Genomic DNA, 20,000 nt, shown 5'->3' with positions numbered 1-20,000 from the left:
TCTTTCAGATGCTACTATTGCTATCCCCCACCCCCAGGGTTAACCAGGTTAATTCCAGAGCTTCAATCTGCCTTTACTGCATTGCAGAAAGCAATGGATGGAGGTTGTAGATTTATAGTGTACTACTGAGACCAGAGACCGATAGGCCCGGTCAAAAGTAGTGTACTATTAAAGGGAATAGTGGTGTCATTTGGAACACATCCATGTTGTGTGACAGTGTGGTGACTCACCAGGCAGGTCTTGACATTGTTAACCAGGGCTGTGCGTTTGAAGCTGAGCGCGTCGGAGAACACGGAGAAGTCTGCGTCTCCCAGCTCACTGAAGTAGTCCTGACAGGTGTCCTGAGGAACCTTACTGTAGCTGCAGACATCAAATACAATACAACACCTTTATATTCATACAGTAGTAGTCCTGACAGGTGTCCAATACAACACCTCAGTAACTTAATAAACCAGTTTCATTCATCAGTAACTTAATAAACCAGTTTCATTCATCAGTAACTTAATAAACCAGTTTCATTCATCAGTAACTTAATAAACCAGTTTCATTCATCAGTAACTTAATAAACCAGTTTCATTCATCAGTAACTTAATAAACCAGTAACTTAATAAACCAGTTTCATTCATCACTAACTTAATAAACCAGTTTCATTAATCAGTAACTTAATAAACCAGTTTCATTCATCAGTAACTTAATAAACCAGTAACTTAATAAACCAGTTTCATTCATCAGTAACTTAATAAACCAGTTTCATTCATTAGTAACTTAATAAACCAGTTTCATTCATTAGTAACTTAATAAACCAGTTTCATTCATCAGTAACTTAATAAACCAGTTTAATAAATCAGTTTCATTCAGTAACTTAATAAACCAGTTTCATTCATTAGTAACTTAATAAACCAGTTTCATTCATTAGTAACTTAATAAACCAGTTTCATTCATCAGTAACTTAATAAACCAGTTTCATTCATCAGTAACTTAATAAACCAGTTTCATTCATCCCAGTTTCATTCATAAACAGTAACTTAATAAACCAGTTTCATTCATCAGTAACTTAATAAACCAGTTTCATTCATCAGTAACTTAATAAACCAGTTTCATTCATCAGTAACTTAATAAACCAGTAACTTAATAAACCAGTTTCATTCATCAGTAACTTAATAAACCAGTTTCATTCATCAGTAACTTAATAAACCAGTTTCATTCATCAGTAACTTAATAAACCAGTTTCATTCATCAGTAACTTAATAAACCAGTAACTTAATAAACCAGTTTCATTCATCAGTAACTTAATAAACCAGTAACTTAATAAACCAGTTTCATTCATTAGTAACTTAATAAACCAGTTTAATTCATTAGTAACTTAATAAACCAGTTTCATTCATTAGTAACTTAATAAACCAGTTTCATTCATCAGTAACTTAATAAACCAGTTTCATTCATCAGTAACTTAATAAACCAGTTTCATTCATCAGTAACTTAATAAACCAGTAACTTAATAAACCAGTTTCATTCATCACTCACTTAATAAACCAGTTTCATTCATCAGTAACTTAATAAACCAGTTTCATTCATCAGTAACTTAATAAACCAGTAACTTAATAAACCAGTTTCATTCATCAGTAACTTAATAAACCAGTTTCATTCATTAGTAACTTAATAAACCAGTTTCATTCATTAGTAACTTAATAAACCAGTTTCATTCATCAGTAACTTAATAAACCAGTAACTTAATAAACCAGTTTCATTCATTAGTAACTTAATAAACCAGTTTCATTCATTAGTAACTTAATAAACCAGTTTCATTCATTAGTAACTTAATAAACCAGTTTCATTCATCAGTAACTTAATAAACCAGTTTCATTCATCAGTAACTTAATAAACCAGTAACTTAATAAACCAGTTTCATTCATCAGTAACTTAATAAACCAGTTTCATTCATCAGTAACTTAATAAACCAGTTTCATTCATCAGTAACTTAATAAACCAGTAACTTAATAAACCAGTTTCATTCATCAGTAACTTAATAAACCAGTTTCATTCATCAGTAACTTAATAAACCAGTTTCATTCATCAGTAACTTAATAAACCAGTTTCATTCATCAGTAACTTAATAAACCAGTAACTTAATAAACCAGTTTCATTCATCAGTAACTTAATAAACCAGTTTCATTCATCAGTAACTTAATAAACCAGTTTCATTCATTAGTAACTTAATAAACCAGTTTCATTCATCAGTAACTTAATAAACCAGTTTCATTCATCAGTAACTTAATAAACCAGTTTCATTCATCAGTAACTTAATAAACCAGTTTCATTCATCAGTAACTTAATAAACCAGTTTCATTCATCAGTAACTTAATAAACCAGTTTCATTCATCAGTAACTTAATAAACCAGTTTCATTCATCAGTAACTTAATAAACCAGTTTCATTCATCAGTAACTTAATAAACCAGTAACTTAATAAACCAGTTTCATTCATCAGTAACTTAATAAACCAGTAACTTAATAAACCAGTTTCATTCATTAGTAACTTAATAAACCAGTTTCATTCATCAGTAACTTAATAAACCAGTTTCATTCATCAGTAACTTAATAAACCAGTTTCATCAGTAACTTAATAAACCAGTTTCATTCATCAGTAACTTAATAAACCAGTTTCATTCATCAGTAACTTAATAAACCAGTAACTTAATAAACCAGTTTCATTCATCAGTAACTTAATAAACCAGTAACTTAATAAACCAGTTTCATTCATCAGTAACGTAATAAACCAGTTTCATTCATCAGTAACTTAATAAACCAGTTTCATTCATCAGTAACTTAATAAACCAGTAACGTAATAAACCAGTTTCATTCATCAGTAACTTAATAAACCAGTTTCATTCATCAGTAACTTAATAAACCAGTTTCATTCATCAGTAACTTAATAAACCAGTAACTTAATAAACCAGTTTCATTCATCAGTAACGTAATAAACCAGTTTAATAAACCAGTTCATCAGTAACTTAATAAACCAGTTTCATTCATCAGTAACTTAATAAACCAGTTTCATTCATCAGTAACTTAATAAACCAGTTTCATTCATCAGTAACTTAATAAACCAGTAACTTAATAAACCAGTTTCATTCATCAGTAACTTAATAAACCAGTTTCATTCATCAGTAACTTAATAAACCAGTAACTTAATAAACCAGTTTCATTCATCAGTAACTTAATAAACCAGTTTCATTCATCAGTAACTTAATAAACCAGTTTCATTCATCAGTAACTTAATAAACCAGTTTCATTCATCAGTAACTTAATAAACCAGTAACTTAATAAACCAGTTTCATTCATCAGTAACTTAATAAACCAGTTTCATTCATCAGTAACTTAATAAACCAGTTTCATTCATCAGTAACTTAATAAACCAGTTTCATTCATCAGTAACTTAATAAACCAGTTTCATTCATCAGTAACTTAATAAACCAGTTTCATTCATCAGTAACTTAATAAACCAGTAATCTTAATAAACCAGTTTCATTCATCAGTAACTTAATAAACCAGTAACTTAATAAACCAGTTTCATTCATCAGTAACTTAATAAACCAGTTTCATTCATCAGTAACTTAATAAACCAGTTTCATTCATCAGTAACTTAATAAACCAGTTTCATCAGTAACTTAATAAACCAGTTTCATTCATCAGTAACTTAATAAACCAGTTTCATTCATCAGTAACTTAATAAACCAGTTTCATTCATCAGTAACTTAATAAACCAGATTCATTAATCAGTAACTTAATAAACCAGTTTCATTCATCAGTAACTTAATAAACCAGTTTCATTCATCAGTAACTTAATAAACCAGTTTCATCAGTAACTTAATAAACCAGTTTCATTCATCACTAACTTAATAAACCAGTTTCATTCATCAGTAACTTAATAAACCAGTTTCATTCATCAGTAACTGAATAAACCAGTTTCATTCATCAGTAACTTAATAAACCAGTTTCATTCATCAGTAACTTAATAAACCAGTAACTTAATAAACCAGTTTCATTCATCACTAACTTAATAAACCAGTTTCATTCATCAGTAACTTAATAAACCAGTTTCATTCATCAGTAACTTAATAAACCAGTAACTTAATAAACCAGTTTCATTCATCAGTAACTTAATAAACCAGTTTCATTAATCAGTAACTTAATAAACCAGTTTCATTCATCAGTAACTTAATAAACCAGATTCATTAATCAGTAACTTAATAAACCAGTTTCATTCATCAGTAACTTAATAAACCAGTTTCATTCATCAGTAACTTAATAAACCAGTTTCATTCATCAGTAACTTAATAAACCAGTTTCATTCATCAGTAACTTAATAAACCAGTTTCATTCATCAGTAACTTAATAAACCAGTTTCATTCATCAGTAACTTAATAAACCAGTAACTTAATAAACCAGTTTCATTCATCAGTAACTTAATAAACCAGTTTCATTCATCAGTAACTTAATAAACCAGTTTCATTCATCAGTAACTTAATAAACCAGTTTCATCAGTAACTTAATAAACCAGTTTCATTAGTAACTTAATAAACCAGTTTCATTCATCAGTAACGTAATAAACCAGTAACTTAATAAACCAGTTTCATTCATCAGTAGCTTAATAAACCAGTTTCATTCATCAGTAACATAGTAAACCAGTTTCATTCATCAGTAACTTAATAAACCAGTATCATTCATCAGTAACTTAATAAACCAGTTTCATTCATCAGTAACTTAATAAACCAGTTTCATTCATCAGTAACTTAATAAACCAGTTTCATTCATCAGTAACTTAATAAACCAGTAACTTAATAAACCAGTTTCATTCATCAGTAACTTAATAAACCAGTTTCATTCATCAGTAACTTAATAAACCAGTTTCATTCATCAGTAACTTAATAAACCAGTTTCATTCATCAGTAACTTAATAAACCAGTTTCATTCATCAGTAACTTAATAAACCAGTTTCATTCATCAGTAACTTAATAAACCAGTTTCATTCATCAGTAACTTAATAAACCAGTTTCATTCATCAGTAACTTAATAAACCAGTTTCATTCATCAGTAACTTAATAAACCAGTTTCATTCATCAGTAACTTAATAAACCAGTTTCATTCATCAGTAACTTAATAAACCAGTAACTTAATAAACCGGTTTCATTCATCAGTAACTTAATAAACCAGTTTCATTCATCAGTAACTTAATAAACCAGTTTCATTCATCAGTAACTTAATAAACCAGTTTCATCAGTAACTTAATAAACCAGTTTCATTCATCAGTAACTTAATAAACCAGTTTCATTCATCAGTAACTTAATAAACCAGTAACTTAATAAACCAGTTTCATTCATCAGTAACTTAATAAACCAGTAACTTAATAAACCAGTTTCATTCATCAGTAACGTAATAAACCAGTTTCATTCATCAGTAACTTAATAAACCAGTTTCATTCATCAGTAACTTAATAAACCAGTAACTAATAAACCAGTTTCATTCATCAGTAACTTAATAAACCAGTTTCATTCATCAGTAACTTAATAAACCAGTTTCATTCATCAGTAACTTAATAAACCAGTAACTTAATAAACCAGTTTCATTCATCAGTAACTTAATAAACCAGTTTCATTCATCAGTAACTTAATAAACCAGTTTCATTCATCAGTAACTTAATAAACCAGTTTCATTCATCAGTAACTTAATAAACCAGTTTCATTCATCAGTAACTTAATAAACCAGTAACTTAATAAACCAGTTTCATTCATCAGTAACTTAATAAACCAGTTTCATTCATCAGTAACTTAATAAACCAGTAACTTAATAAACCAGTTTCATTCATCAGTAACTTAATAAACCAGTTTCATTCATCAGTAACTTAATAAACCAGTTTCATTCATCAGTAACTTAATAAACCAGTTTCATTCATTAGTAACTTAATAAACCAGTTTCATTCATTAGTAACTTAATAAACCAGTTTCATTCATCAGTAACTTAATAAACCAGTAACTTAATAAACCAGTTTCATTCATTAGTAACTTAATAAACCAGTTTCATTCATTAGTAACTTAATAAACCAGTTTCATTCATTAGTAACTTAATAAACCAGTAACTTAATAAACCAGTTTCATTCATCAGTAACGTAATAAACCAGTTTCATTCATCAGTAACTTAATAAACCAGTTTCATTCATCAGTAACTTAATAAACCAGTTTCATTCATCAGTAACTTAATAAACCAGTTTCATTCATCAGTAACTTAATAAACCAGTAACTTAATAAACCAGTTTCATTCATCAGTAACTTAATAAACCAGTTTCATTCATCAGTAACTTAATAAACCAGTAACTTAATAAACCAGTTTCATTCATCAGTAACTTAATAAACCAGTTTCATTCATCAGTAACTTAATAAACCAGTTTCATTCATCAGTAACTTAATAAACCAGTTTCATTCATCAGTAACTTAATAAACCAGTTTCATTCATTAGTAACTTAATAAACCAGTTTCATTCATTAGTAACTTAATAAACCAGTTTCATTCATCAGTAACCTAATAAACCAGTAACTTAATAAACCAGTTTCATTCATTAGTAACTTAATAAACCAGTTTCATTCATTAGTAACTTAATAAACCAGTTTCATTCATTAGTAACTTAATAAACCAGTTTCATTCATCAGTAACTTAATAAACCAGTTTCATTCATCAGTAACTTAATAAACCAGTAACTTAATAAACCAGTTTCATTCATCAGTAACTTAATAAACCAGTTTCATTCATCAGTAACTTAATAAACCAGTTTCATTCATCAGTAACTTAATAAACCAGTAACTTAATAAACCAGTTTCATTCATCAGTAACTTAATAAACCAGTTTCATTCATCAGTAACTTAATAAACCAGTTTCATTCATCAGTAACTTAATAAACCAGTTTCATTCATCAGTAACTTAATAAACCAGTAACTTAATAAACCAGTTTCATTCATCAGTAACTTAATAAACCAGTTTCATTCATCAGTAACTTAATAAACCAGTTTCATTCATTAGTAACTTAATAAACCAGTTTCATTCATCAGTAACTTAATAAACCAGTTTCATTCATCAGTAACTTAATAAACCAGTTTCATTCATCAGTAACTTAATAAACCAGTTTCATTCATCAGTAACTTAATAAACCAGTTTCATTCATCAGTAACTTAATAAACCAGTTTCATTCATCAGTAACTTAATAAACCAGTTTCATTCATCAGTAACTTAATAAACCAGTTTCATTCATCAGTAACTTAATAAACCAGTAACTTAATAAACCAGTTTCATTCATCAGTAACTTAATAAACCAGTAACTTAATAAACCGGTTTCATTCATCAGTAACTTAATAAACCAGTTTCATTCATCAGTAACTTAATAAACCAGTTTCATTCATCAGTAACTTAATAAACCAGTTTCATCAGTAACTTAATAAACCAGTTTCATTCATCAGTAACTTAATAAACCAGTTTCATTCATCAGTAACTTAATAAACCAGTAACTTAATAAACCAGTTTCATTCATCAGTAACTTAATAAACCAGTAACTTAATAAACCAGTTTCATTCATCAGTAACGTAATAAACCAGTTTCATTCATCAGTAACTTAATAAACCAGTTTCATTCATCAGTAACTTAATAAACCAGTAACGTAATAAACCAGTTTCATTCATCAGTAACTTAATAAACCAGTTTCATTCATCAGTAACTTAATAAACCAGTTTCATTCATCAGTAACTTAATAAACCAGTAACTTAATAAACCAGTTTCATTCATCAGTAACGTAATAAACCAGTTTCATTCATCAGTAACTTAATAAACCAGTTTCATTCATCAGTAACTTAATAAACCAGTTTCATTCATCAGTAACTTAATAAACCAGTTTCATTCATCAGTAACTTAATAAACCAGTAACTTAATAAACCAGTTTCATTCATCAGTAACTTAATAAACCAGTTTCATTCATCAGTAACTTAATAAACCAGTAACTTAATAAACCAGTTTCATTCATCAGTAACTTAATAAACCAGTTTCATTCATCAGTAACTTAATAAACCAGTTTCATTCATCAGTAACTTAATAAACCAGTTTCATTCATCAGTAACTTAATAAACCAGTAACTTAATAAACCAGTTTCATTCATCAGTAACTTAATAAACCAGTTTCATTCATCAGTAACTTAATAAACCAGTTTCATTCATCAGTAACTTAATAAACCAGTTTCATTCATCAGTAACTTAATAAACCAGTTTCATTCATCAGTAACTTAATAAACCAGTTTCATTCATCAGTAACTTAATAAACCAGTAACTTAATAAACCAGTTTCATTCATCAGTAACTTAATAAACCAGTAACTTAATAAACCGGTTTCATTCATCAGTAACTTAATAAACCAGTTTCATTCATCAGTAACTTAATAAACCAGTTTCATTCATCAGTAACTTAATAAACCAGTTTCATCAGTAACTTAATAAACCAGTTTCATTCATCAGTAACTTAATAAACCCGTTTCATTCATCAGTAACTTAATAAACCAGTTTCATTCATCAGTAACTTAATAAACCAGATTCATTAATCAGTAACTTAATAAACCAGTTTCATTCATCAGTAACTTAATAAACCAGTTTCATTCATCAGTAACTTAATAAACCAGTTTCATCAGTAACTTAATAAACCAGTTTCATTCATCACTAACTTAATAAACCGGTTTCATTCATCAGTAACTTAATAAACCAGTTTCATTCATCAGTAACTGAATAAACCAGTTTCATTCATCAGTAACTTAATAAACCAGTTTCATTCATCAGTAACTTAATAAACCAGTAACTTAATAAACCAGTTTCATTCATCACTAACTTAATAAACCAGTTTCATTCATCAGTAACTTAATAAACCAGTTTCATTCATCAGTAACTTAATAAACCAGTAACTTAATAAACCAGTTTCATTCATCAGTAACTTAATAAACCAGTTTCATTAATCAGTAACTTAATAAACCAGTTTCATTCATCAGTAACTTAATAAACCAGATTCATTAATCAGTAACTTAATAAACCAGTTTCATTCATCAGTAACTTAATAAACCAGTTTCATTCATCAGTAACTTAATAAACCAGTTTCATTCATCAGTAACTTAATAAACCAGTTTCATTCATCAGTAACTTAATAAACCAGTTTCATTCATCAGTAACTTAATAAACCAGTTTCATTCATCAGTAACTTAATAAACCAGTAACTTAATAAACCAGTTTCATCCATCAGTAACTTAATAAACCAGTTTCATTCATCAGTAACTTAATAAACCAGTTTCATTCATCAGTAACTTAATAAACCAGTTTCATCAGTAACTTAATAAACCAGTTTCATTAGTAACTTAATAAACCAGTTTCATTCATCAGTAGCTTAATAAACCAGTTTCATTCATCAGTAACATAGTAAACCAGTTTCATTCATCAGTAACATAGTAAACCAGTTTCATTCATCAGTAACTTAATAAACCAGTTCATTCATCAGTAACTTAATAAACCAGTTTCATTCATCAGTAACTTAATAAACCAGTTTCATTCATCAGTAACTTAATAAACCAGTTTCATTCATCAGTAACTTAATAAACCAGTAACTTAATAAACCAGTTTCATTCATCAGTAACTTAATAAACCAGTTTCATTCATCAGTAACTTAATAAACCAGTTTCATTCATTAGTAACTTAATAAACCAGTTTCATTCATCAGTAACTTAATAAACCAGTTTCATTCATCAGTAACTTAATAAACCAGTTTCATTCATCAGTAACTTAATAAACCAGTTTCATTCATCAGTAACTTAATAAACCAGTTTCATTCATCAGTAACTTAATAAACCAGTTTCATTCATCAGTAACTTAATAAACCAGTTTCATTCATCAGTAACTTAATAAACCAGTTTCATTCATCAGTAACTTAATAAACCAGTAACTTAATAAACCAGTTTCATTCATCAGTAACTTAATAAACCAGTAACTTAATAAACCAGTTTCATTCATTAGTAACTTAATAAACCAGTTTCATTCATCAGTAACTTAATAAACCAGTTTCATTCATCAGTAACTTAATAAACCAGTTTCATCAGTAACTTAATAAACCAGTTTCATTCATCAGTAACTTAATAAACCAGTTTCATTCATCAGTAACTTAATAAACCAGTAACTTAATAAACCAGTTTCATTCATCAGTAACTTAATAAACCAGTAACTTAATAAACCAGTTTCATTCATTAGTAACTTAATAAACCAGTAACTTAATAAACCAGTTTCATTCATCAGTAACTTAATAAACCAGTAACTTAATAAACCAGTTTCATTCATCAGTAACTTAATAAACCAGTTTCATTCATCAGTAACTTAATAAACCAGTTTCATTCATCAGTAACTTAATAAACCAGTAACTTAATAAACCAGTTTCATTCATCAGTAACTTAATAAACCAGTTTCATTCATCAGTAACTTAATAAACCAGTTTCATTCATCAGTAACTTAATAAACCAGTTTCATTCATCAGTAACTTAATAAACCAGTTTCATTCATCAGTAACTTAATAAACCAGTTTAAACCATTTCATTCAGTAACTTAATAAACCAGTTTCATTCATCAGTAACTTAATAAACCAGTAACTTAATAAACCAGTTTCATTCATCAGTAACTTAATAAACCAGTTTCATTCATCAGTAACTTAATAAACCAGTTTCATTCATCAGTAACTTAATAAACCAGTTTCATTCATCAGTAACTTAATAAACCAGTAACTTAATAAACCAGTTTCATTCATCAGTAACTTAATAAACCAGTTTCATTCATCAGTAACTTAATAAACCAGTTTCATTCATCAGTAACTTAATAAACCAGTTTCATTCATCAGTAACTTAATAAACCAGTTTCATTCATCAGTAACTTAATAAACCAGTTTCATTCATCAGTAACTTAATAAACCAGTAACTTAATAAACCAGTTTCATTCATCAGTAACTTAATAAACCAGTAACTTAATAAACCAGTTTCATTCATCAGTAACTTAATAAACCAGTTTCATTCATCAGTAACTTAATAAACCAGTTTCATTCATCAGTAACTTAATAAACCAGTTTCATCAGTAACTTAATAAACCAGTTTCATTCATCAGTAACTTAATAAACCAGTTTCATTCATCAGTAACTTAATAAACCAGTTTCATTCATCAGTAACTTAATAAACCAGTTTCATTCATCAGTAACTTAATAAACCAGTTTCATTCATCAGTAACTTAATAAACCAGTTTCATTCATCAGTAACTTAATAAACCAGTTTCATCAGTAACTTAATAAACCAGTTTCATTCATCACTAACTTAATAAACCGGTTTCATTCATCAGTAACTTAATAAACCAGTTTCATTCATCAGTAACTGAATAAACCGGTTTCATTCATCACTAACTTAATAAACCAGTTTCATTCATCAGTAACTTAATAAACCAGTAACTTAATAAACCAGTTTCATTCATCACTAACTTAATAAACCAGTTTCATTCATCAGTAACTTAATAAACCAGTTTCATTCATCAGTAACTTAATAAACCAGTAACTTAATAAACCAGTTTCATTCATCAGTAACTTAATAAACCAGTTTCATTAATCAGTAACTTAATAAACCAGTTTCATTCATCAGTAACTTAATAAACCAGATTCATTAATCAGTAACTTAATAAACCAGTTTCATTCATCAGTAACTTAATAAACCAGTTTCATTCATCAGTAACTTAATAAACCAGTTTCATTCATCAGTAACTTAATAAACCAGTTTCATTCATCAGTAACTTAATAAACCAGTTTCATTCATCAGTAACTTAATAAACCAGTTTCATTCATCAGTAACTTAATAAACCAGTAACTTAATAAACCAGTTTCATTCATCAGTAACTTAATAAACCAGTTTCATTCATCAGTAACTTAATAAACCAGTTTCATTCATCAGTAACTTAATAAACCAGTTTCATCAGTAACTTAATAAACCAGTTTCATTAGTAACTTAATAAACCAGTTTCATTCATCAGTAACGTAATAAACCAGTAACTTAATAAACCAGTTTCATTCATCAGTAGCTTAATAAACCAGTTTCATTCATCAGTAACATAGTAAACCAGTTTCATTCATCAGTAACTTAATAAACCAGTATCATTCATCAGTAACTTAATAAACCAGTTTCATTCATCAGTAACTTAATAAACCAGTTTCATTCATCAGTAACTTAATAAACCAGTTTCATTCATCAGTAACTTATTAATAAACCAGTTTCATTCATCAGTAACTTATTAATAAACCAGTTTCATTCATCAGTAACTTAATAAACCAGTTTCATTCATCAGTAACTTATTAATAAACCAGTTTCATTCATCAGTAACTTATTAATAAACCAGTTTCATTCATCAGTAACTTATTAATAAACCAGTTTCATTCATCACTAACTTATTAATAAACCAGTTTCATTCATCACTAACTTAATAAACCAGTTTCATTCATCAGTAACTTATTAATAAACCAGTTTCATTCCTCAGTAATGGTTAATGTATTTATTGGTTGATTGGTTAATTGGTTAATGTATTTATTTGTTGGTTGGTTGATTAATTTATTGGTTGTTGGTTGATTGATTGGTTGATTGGTTAATGGATTTATTGGTTGGTCAATGTATATATTGGTTGATTGGTTAATTGATTGGTTGATTGATTGGTTGATTGGTTGGTCAATGTATTTATTGGTTGATTGGTTAATTGATGTATTGATTGATTGGTTGAATGTGTGACATGCGGTACTCACTGTAGTAAAGCAGCATGTCAGGAGGGTACAGGTTGTAGCTGGTGACATTTGACTCTTCCTTGATGTAGTTGTACATGCAGGTCAACTGTGGTTCACACAAACATATAATAACATGATGATTATTTATCAAATGAATAATCCCTTTGCAAGCTGACTTCTCAAACAACTGTTGGAATCCAACAATTACCGACCTCAGCAACAACAACTGGTATTAAGCTTGGTGATGAGAGGCTGACCAGAGTCTCTTTGAGTACGACAACAACAACAACAACAACAACAAGGACAACAACAACAGCTGGTATTAAGCTTGGTGATGAGAGGCTGACCAGAGTCTCTTTGAGTACGACAACAACAAGGACAACAACAACAGCTGGTATTAAGCTTGGTGATGAGAGGCTGACCAGAGTCTCTTTGAGTACGACGACAACAACAACAACAACAACAACAAGGACAACAACAACAGCTGGTATTAAGCTTGGTGATGAGAGGCTGACCAGAGTCTCTTTGAGTACGACAACAACAAGGACAACAACAACAGCTGGTATTAAGCTTGGTGATGAGAGGCTGACCAGAGTCTCTTTGAGTACGACAACAACAACAACAACAAGGACAACAACAACAGCTGGTATTAAGCTTGGTGATGAGAGGCTGACCAGAGTCTCTTTGAGTACGACAACAACAACAACAACAAGGACAACAACAACAGCTGGTATTAAGCTTGGTGATGAGAGGCTGACCAGAGTCTCTTTGAGTACGACAACAACAAGGACAACAACAACAGCTGGTATTAAGCTTGGTGATGAGAGGCTGACCAGAGTCTCTTTGAGTACGACAACAACAAGGACAACAACAACAGCTGGTATTAAGCTTGGTGATGAGAGGCTGACCTGAGTCTCTTTGAGTACGACAACAACAACAACAATAACCACAGTGAAAACAACAACAACAGCTGGTATCTGACCTGAGTCTCTCTCAGTGCGACCCTGTTCTTGCCCTTCCTCCTGCAGGCCTTGACCAGTTTCTTGATCTTGGTTGTGGTCATACTGGCCACTCTGGTGCAGGTGAAGCCCTGGAGCACGCTGGATGACATACTGGGGACACACACAGACGCACACACACACACACAGACACACACAGACACACACACACACACACACGCACGCACACGCACAAAGGCGCGGACACACACACGATAATTGAAAACAAATAACCATTAAACTGAGAGAAATTGCACTGAGACACCATCAACACGCCCACATGACACTTCCTGGTTTTAAAGTGAATTCTGAAAGTATTCAGACACCTTGACTTTTTCCACATTTTGTTACGTTACAGCCTTATTCTAAAATGGATTTCATAATTAAAACTGTTTTTTTTATCTACACACAATACCCCATAATGACAAAGTGAAAACTGGTTTTTAGACATTTTTGCAAATGTATTACAAACAAAAAATATAATAACTTATTTACATAAGTATTCAGACCCTTTGCTATGAGAATTGAAAATGAGCTCAGGTGCATCCTGTTTCCATTGATCATCTTTGACATGTTTCTACAACTTGATTGGAGTCCACCTGTGGTAAATGCAATTGATTGGACATGATTTGGAAAGGCACACACCTGTCTGTATAAGGTCCCAGTTGACAGTGCATGTCAGAGCAAGAACCTAGCCATGAGGTCGAAGGAATTGTCCGTAGAGCTGGGGAAAGGTACCAAAACATTTCTGCAGCATTGTGGGTCCCCAAGAACCCAGTGGCCTCCATCAAGTTTGGAACCACCAAGACTCTTCCAAGAACTGTCCGCCTGGCCAAACTGAGCAATCGGGGTAGAATGGCCTTGGTCAGGGAACCCGATGGTCACTCTGACAGAGCTCTAGAGTTCCTCTGTGGAGATGGGAGAACCTTCCAGAAGGACAACCATCTCTGCAGCACTCCACCGATCAGGCCTTTATGGTAGAGTGGCCAGACGGAACCCACTCCTCAGTAAAAGGCACATGACAGCCCGCTTGGAGTTTGCCAAAAGGTACCTAAAGGACTCTCAGACCATGAGAAACAAGATTCTCTGGTCTGATAAAACCGAGATTGAACTCTTTGGCCTGAATGCCAAGCGTCACATCTGGAGGAAACCTGGTACCATCCCTACGGGGATTCATGGTGGTGGCAGCATCATGCTGTGGGGATGTTTTTCAGTGATAGGGACTAGGAGACTAGTCAGGATCGAGGAAAGACAAACGGAGCAAAGTACAGAGAGATCTTTGATGAAAACCTGCTCCAGAGCGCTCAGAACCCCAGACTGGGGCGAGCGTTCGCCTTCCAATAGGACAACGACCCTAAGCACACAGCCAAAACAACACAGGAGTGGCTTTGGGACAAGTCTCTGAATGTCCTTGAGTGGCCCAGCCAGAGCCCGGATTTGAAACCGATCAAACATCTCTGGAGAGACCTGAAAATAACTGCAGCGATGCTCCCCATCCAACCTGACAGAGCTTGAGAGGATCTGCAGAGAAGAATGGGAACTCCCCAAATACAGGTGTACCAAGCTTGTAGCATCATACCCAAGAAGACTCAAGGCTGTAATCGCTGCCAAAGGTGCTTCAACAAAGTACTGAGTAAAGGGTCTGAATACTTACGTAAATACTTTCCGAATGCACTTTATATATATATCTGTGTACATATATATATTTGTGTACATATATATATATATATATATCTATCTGTGTATATATATCTGTGTATATATATATATATATCTGTGTATATATATATATATATATATATATCTGTGTACATATATATATTTGTGTACATATATATATATATATGTGTATATATATATATATATATATATATATATCTGTGAATATATATATATATATATATATATGTGTGTATATATATATATATATATATATATATCTCTGTGTATATATATCTGTGTATATATATCTGTGTGTATCTATATATATATATATGTGTATATATATATATCTGTGTATATGTGTATATATATATATATATATATATATCTGTATATATATATATATCTGTGTATATATATATCTATATATCTGTGTATATATATATCTGTGTATATATATATATATATATATCTGTGTATATATATATGTATATATATATATCTGTGTGTATATATATATATATATATATCTGTGTGTATATATATATATATCTGTATATATATATATATATCTGTGTATATATATATATATATCTGTGTATATATATATATATCTGTGTATATATATATATATATATATCTGTGTATATATATATATCTGTATATATATATATATATATATATATATCTGTGTATATATATATATATATATCTGTGTATATATATATATATATATCTGTGTATATATATATATCTGTGTGTATATATATATATCTGTGTATATATATATATCTGTGTGTATATATATATATCTGTGTATATATATATATATATATATCTGTGTATATATATATATATATATATCTGTATATATATATATATATATATATATATATATCTGTGTATATATATATATATATATCTGTGTATATATATATCTATATATATATCTGTGTATATATATATATACTGTACATCACAATGTGCAGATGTTCCCAGACTCACTTGTCGGAGTTGTCAATTCCTAGAGCCACTGTGTCAAAGAACAACACAGCCTGAAAATAAAAGAACAGGATTATAGTTTCTTAAATTCACTGTGTGTGTGTGTGTGTGTGTGTGTGTGTGTGTGTGTGTGTGTGTGTGTGTGTGTGTGTGTGTGTGTGTGTGTGTGTGTGTGTGTGTGTGTGTGTGTGTGTGTGTGTGTGTGTGTGTGTGTGTGTGTGTGTGTGTGTGTGTGTGTGTGTGTGTGTGTGTGTGTGTGTGTGTGCTCCCCGTCACCTGTTCGTGTCTCCACGTCTTCCGGTTCAGTTTCTCCACCACCACACTGTTCTGAGAGAAGCCCTGCAGCAGGGACCTGGGGATCTCAGTAGACATGCTGTCTGGGACGTTCTGGAGAATACTGTCTGGGTTTGGGTTCACTGTGATCAACTGGATGGGGAGAATAGACACCACATTAATCAATCAGTCAACTGCATGGGGAGAATAGACACCATATTAATCAATCAGTCAACTGTATGGGGAGAATAGACACCACATTAATCAATCAGTCAACTGTATGGGGAGAATAGACACCATATTAATCAATCAGTCAACTGTATGGGGAGAATAGACACCATATTAATCAATCAGTCAACTGTATGGGGAGAATAGACACCATATTAATCAATCAGTCAACCCTATGGGGAGAATAAACACCATATTAATCAATCAGTTTGTCGGTCAGTCAAACATCCATGCTTTTATCTATCTATATTACAAGCATTCAGCTAAGAAATGTTTATCACTGCTATAGAATTAACTGGAAATAATCAACAGTTCTCATAGTAGGAACCAAAAGGTTAAGTGAAGAAGACTTTAACTGCGACACGGTACCTGAGTGACGAAAGTCTGGATTAAGATCGTCGGGGCGGTCTGCATGTATGTTATGAATGTGGCATCCTGGGACGCGTAGAGGAGTTCTGTGCCGCTGATGCTGCCTAAGGTTGCCGAGGGAACACCGGTCACCAGGGAACCCAGCGCTGTCAAGGTGGATGCGCTGTTGATCTGACAGGAAGTAGAGATGAAAACGACAACACGGATGAGTGTATGAAACAAACGAAGGAAGGTTCTGATCATCTGATCAAAAGGATGAAAATGGTGAACGACGACAGAATAATGATTAAAGTACAGATTCTACGATATTATCAAACAACAACAACAACCAGTACTTGGTGATTAACTAACTACCAACAACAACAACTAGTACTAGGTGATTAACTAACTACCAACAACAACCAGTACTAGGTGATAAAATACCAAAACAACAACCAGTACTATGTGATTAACTAACTACCATAACAACAACAACTAGTACTAGGTGATTAACTAACTACCAACAACAACCAGTACTAGGTGATAAAATACCAAAACAACAACCAGTACTATGTGATTAACTAACTACCATAACAACAACCAGTACTAGGTGATTAACTAACTACCAACAACCAGTACTAGGTGATAAAATACCAAAACAACAACCAGTACTATGTGATTAACTAACTACCATAACAACAACCAGTACTAGGTGATTAACTAACTACCACAACAATATATATAATAATAATAATATATGCCATTTAGCAGACGCTTTTATCCAAAGCGACTTACAGTCATGTGTGCATACATTCTACGTATGGGTGGTCGCGGGATCGAACCCACTACCCTGGCGTTACAAGCGCCATGCTCTACCAACTGAGCTACAGAAGGACCCACAACTAGTACTCGGTGATTAACTAACTACCAGCAACAACCAGTACTAGGTGATTAACTAACTACTAACAACAACCAGTACTAGGTGATTAACTAACTACCAGCAACAACCAGTACTAGGTGATTAACTAACTACCACAACAACAACCAGTACAAGGTGATTAACTAACTACCAACAACAACCAGTACTAGGTGATTAACTAACTACCAACAACAACCAGTACTAGGTGATAAAATACCAAAACAACAACCAGTACTAGGTGATTAACTAACTACCAGCAACAACCAGTACTAGGTGATTAACTAACTACCACAACAACAACAACCAGTACAAGGTGATTAACTAACTACCAGCAACAACAACCAGTACAAGGTGATTAACTAACTACCAGCAACAACCAGTACTAGGTGATTAACTAACTACCAGCAACAACAACCAGTACTAGGTGATTAACTAACGACCACAAAAACAACCAGTACTAGGTGATTAACTACCACAACAACAACCAGTACTAGGTGATTAACTAACTACCACAACAACAACCAGTACTAGGTGATTAACTACCACAACAACAACCAGTACTAGGTGATTAACTAACTACCAACAACAACCAGTACTAGGTGATTAACTACCACAACAACAACCAGTACTAGGTGATTAACTAACTACCAACAACAACCAGTACTAGGTGATTAACTAACTACCAAAAACAACCAGTACTAGGTGATTAACTACCACAACAACAACCAATACTATGTGATTCACTAACCACCAGCAACAACAACCAGTCCTAGGTGATAAACTAGGTTACCTTCACGGCTCCTGACAGCATCAGTGATTGGATGATGGCCATGGCCTGGCCCTGGTTCCAGCCAATCACAGTGCTCAGAATGCTGAAGGAAGCCCACAGAACGCTGGCGGGTGCCATGGTGATCTGACCCTCAGATAGACCTGTACTCTCTCTGCCGAGGGCAGCGATGGTGTTGCTGTTTATGTTGTCTCCCATGTTAGCTGCTAGAGCTGCAGACACCTGCAGAGAACACACAGCGAGGGTTAATGTACAGTTTGTGTGTCTGTGTGTGTGTGTCTGTGTGTTTGTCTGTGTGTGTGTCTGTGTCTGTGTGTCTGTGTATGAATGTATGTGTGTGTTTCTATGTGTGGGTGTGTGTGTTTGTGTGTGTGTGTATATGCGTGTGTGTGTCTGTGTGTGTGAATGCGTGTGTGTGTGTATGTGTGTGTGTATGCGTGTGTGTGTGTGTGTGTGTGTGTGTGTGTGTGTGTGTGTGTGTGTGTGTGTGTGTGTGTGTGTGTGTGTGTGTGTGTGTGTGTGTGTGTGTGTGTGTGTGTGTGTGTGTGTGTGTGTGTGTGTGTGTGTGTGTGTGTGTTACCTGTGGGTCCAGGTCTCTACACAGTGTAGTCAGGTTGTGTAGAAGGATCATGCTCTGCTCAGCGTCCAGCTGTCTGAAGGCTGGCCCTGGGGCCACACATCGAAACAACAGAGGAAGGCTGGAGAGAGGGGGGGGGTAATATTATGTGGGATTGTAGTTGACATGTTAACAAGTTTGTTTCAGGGAGCGAGAGAGAGAAACAGAAAGAGAGAATTAAATAGAGAGAGAGAAATAGAGTGAGTGCGTGAGTGAGTGAGTGAGTGAGTGAGTGAGTGAGTGAGTGAGTGAGTGAGTGTGTGAGCAAGACAGACAGACACACTCACAGACAGACCCAGGCAGATAGACAGACCCAGGCA

The 20,000-nt window shown here is 32.3% G+C and overlaps 1 protein-coding gene across 1 annotated transcript in view; it reads right to left on the bottom strand.

Annotated features, from left to right (window-relative positions):
- Positions 1-20,000, bottom strand: part of LOC124019897 — a 35,348-nt gene that overhangs the window by 3,356 nt on the left and 11,992 nt on the right. The window contains exons 6-13 of the mRNA XM_046335341.1: positions 19,645-19,762; positions 19,068-19,286; positions 17,380-17,550; positions 16,786-16,935; positions 16,513-16,562; positions 13,830-13,959; positions 12,856-12,953; positions 231-387 (exon numbers count right to left, since the gene is read on the bottom strand). Coding sequence (XP_046191297.1) covers positions 231-387; positions 12,856-12,953; positions 13,830-13,959; positions 16,513-16,562; positions 16,786-16,935; positions 17,380-17,550; positions 19,068-19,286; positions 19,645-19,762 — 1,093 coding nt within the window. The remainder of the gene's footprint in view (positions 1-230; positions 388-12,855; positions 12,954-13,829; positions 13,960-16,512; positions 16,563-16,785; positions 16,936-17,379; positions 17,551-19,067; positions 19,287-19,644; positions 19,763-20,000) is intronic.

This window comes from Oncorhynchus gorbuscha, unplaced genomic scaffold (genome assembly GCF_021184085.1).
Source record: "Oncorhynchus gorbuscha isolate QuinsamMale2020 ecotype Even-year unplaced genomic scaffold, OgorEven_v1.0 Un_scaffold_717, whole genome shotgun sequence".
NCBI lineage: Eukaryota > Metazoa > Chordata > Actinopteri > Salmoniformes > Salmonidae > Oncorhynchus > Oncorhynchus gorbuscha.
Note: the sequence above shows the minus strand (reverse complement) of the source record. Positions and strands in the feature narration are given on the sequence as shown.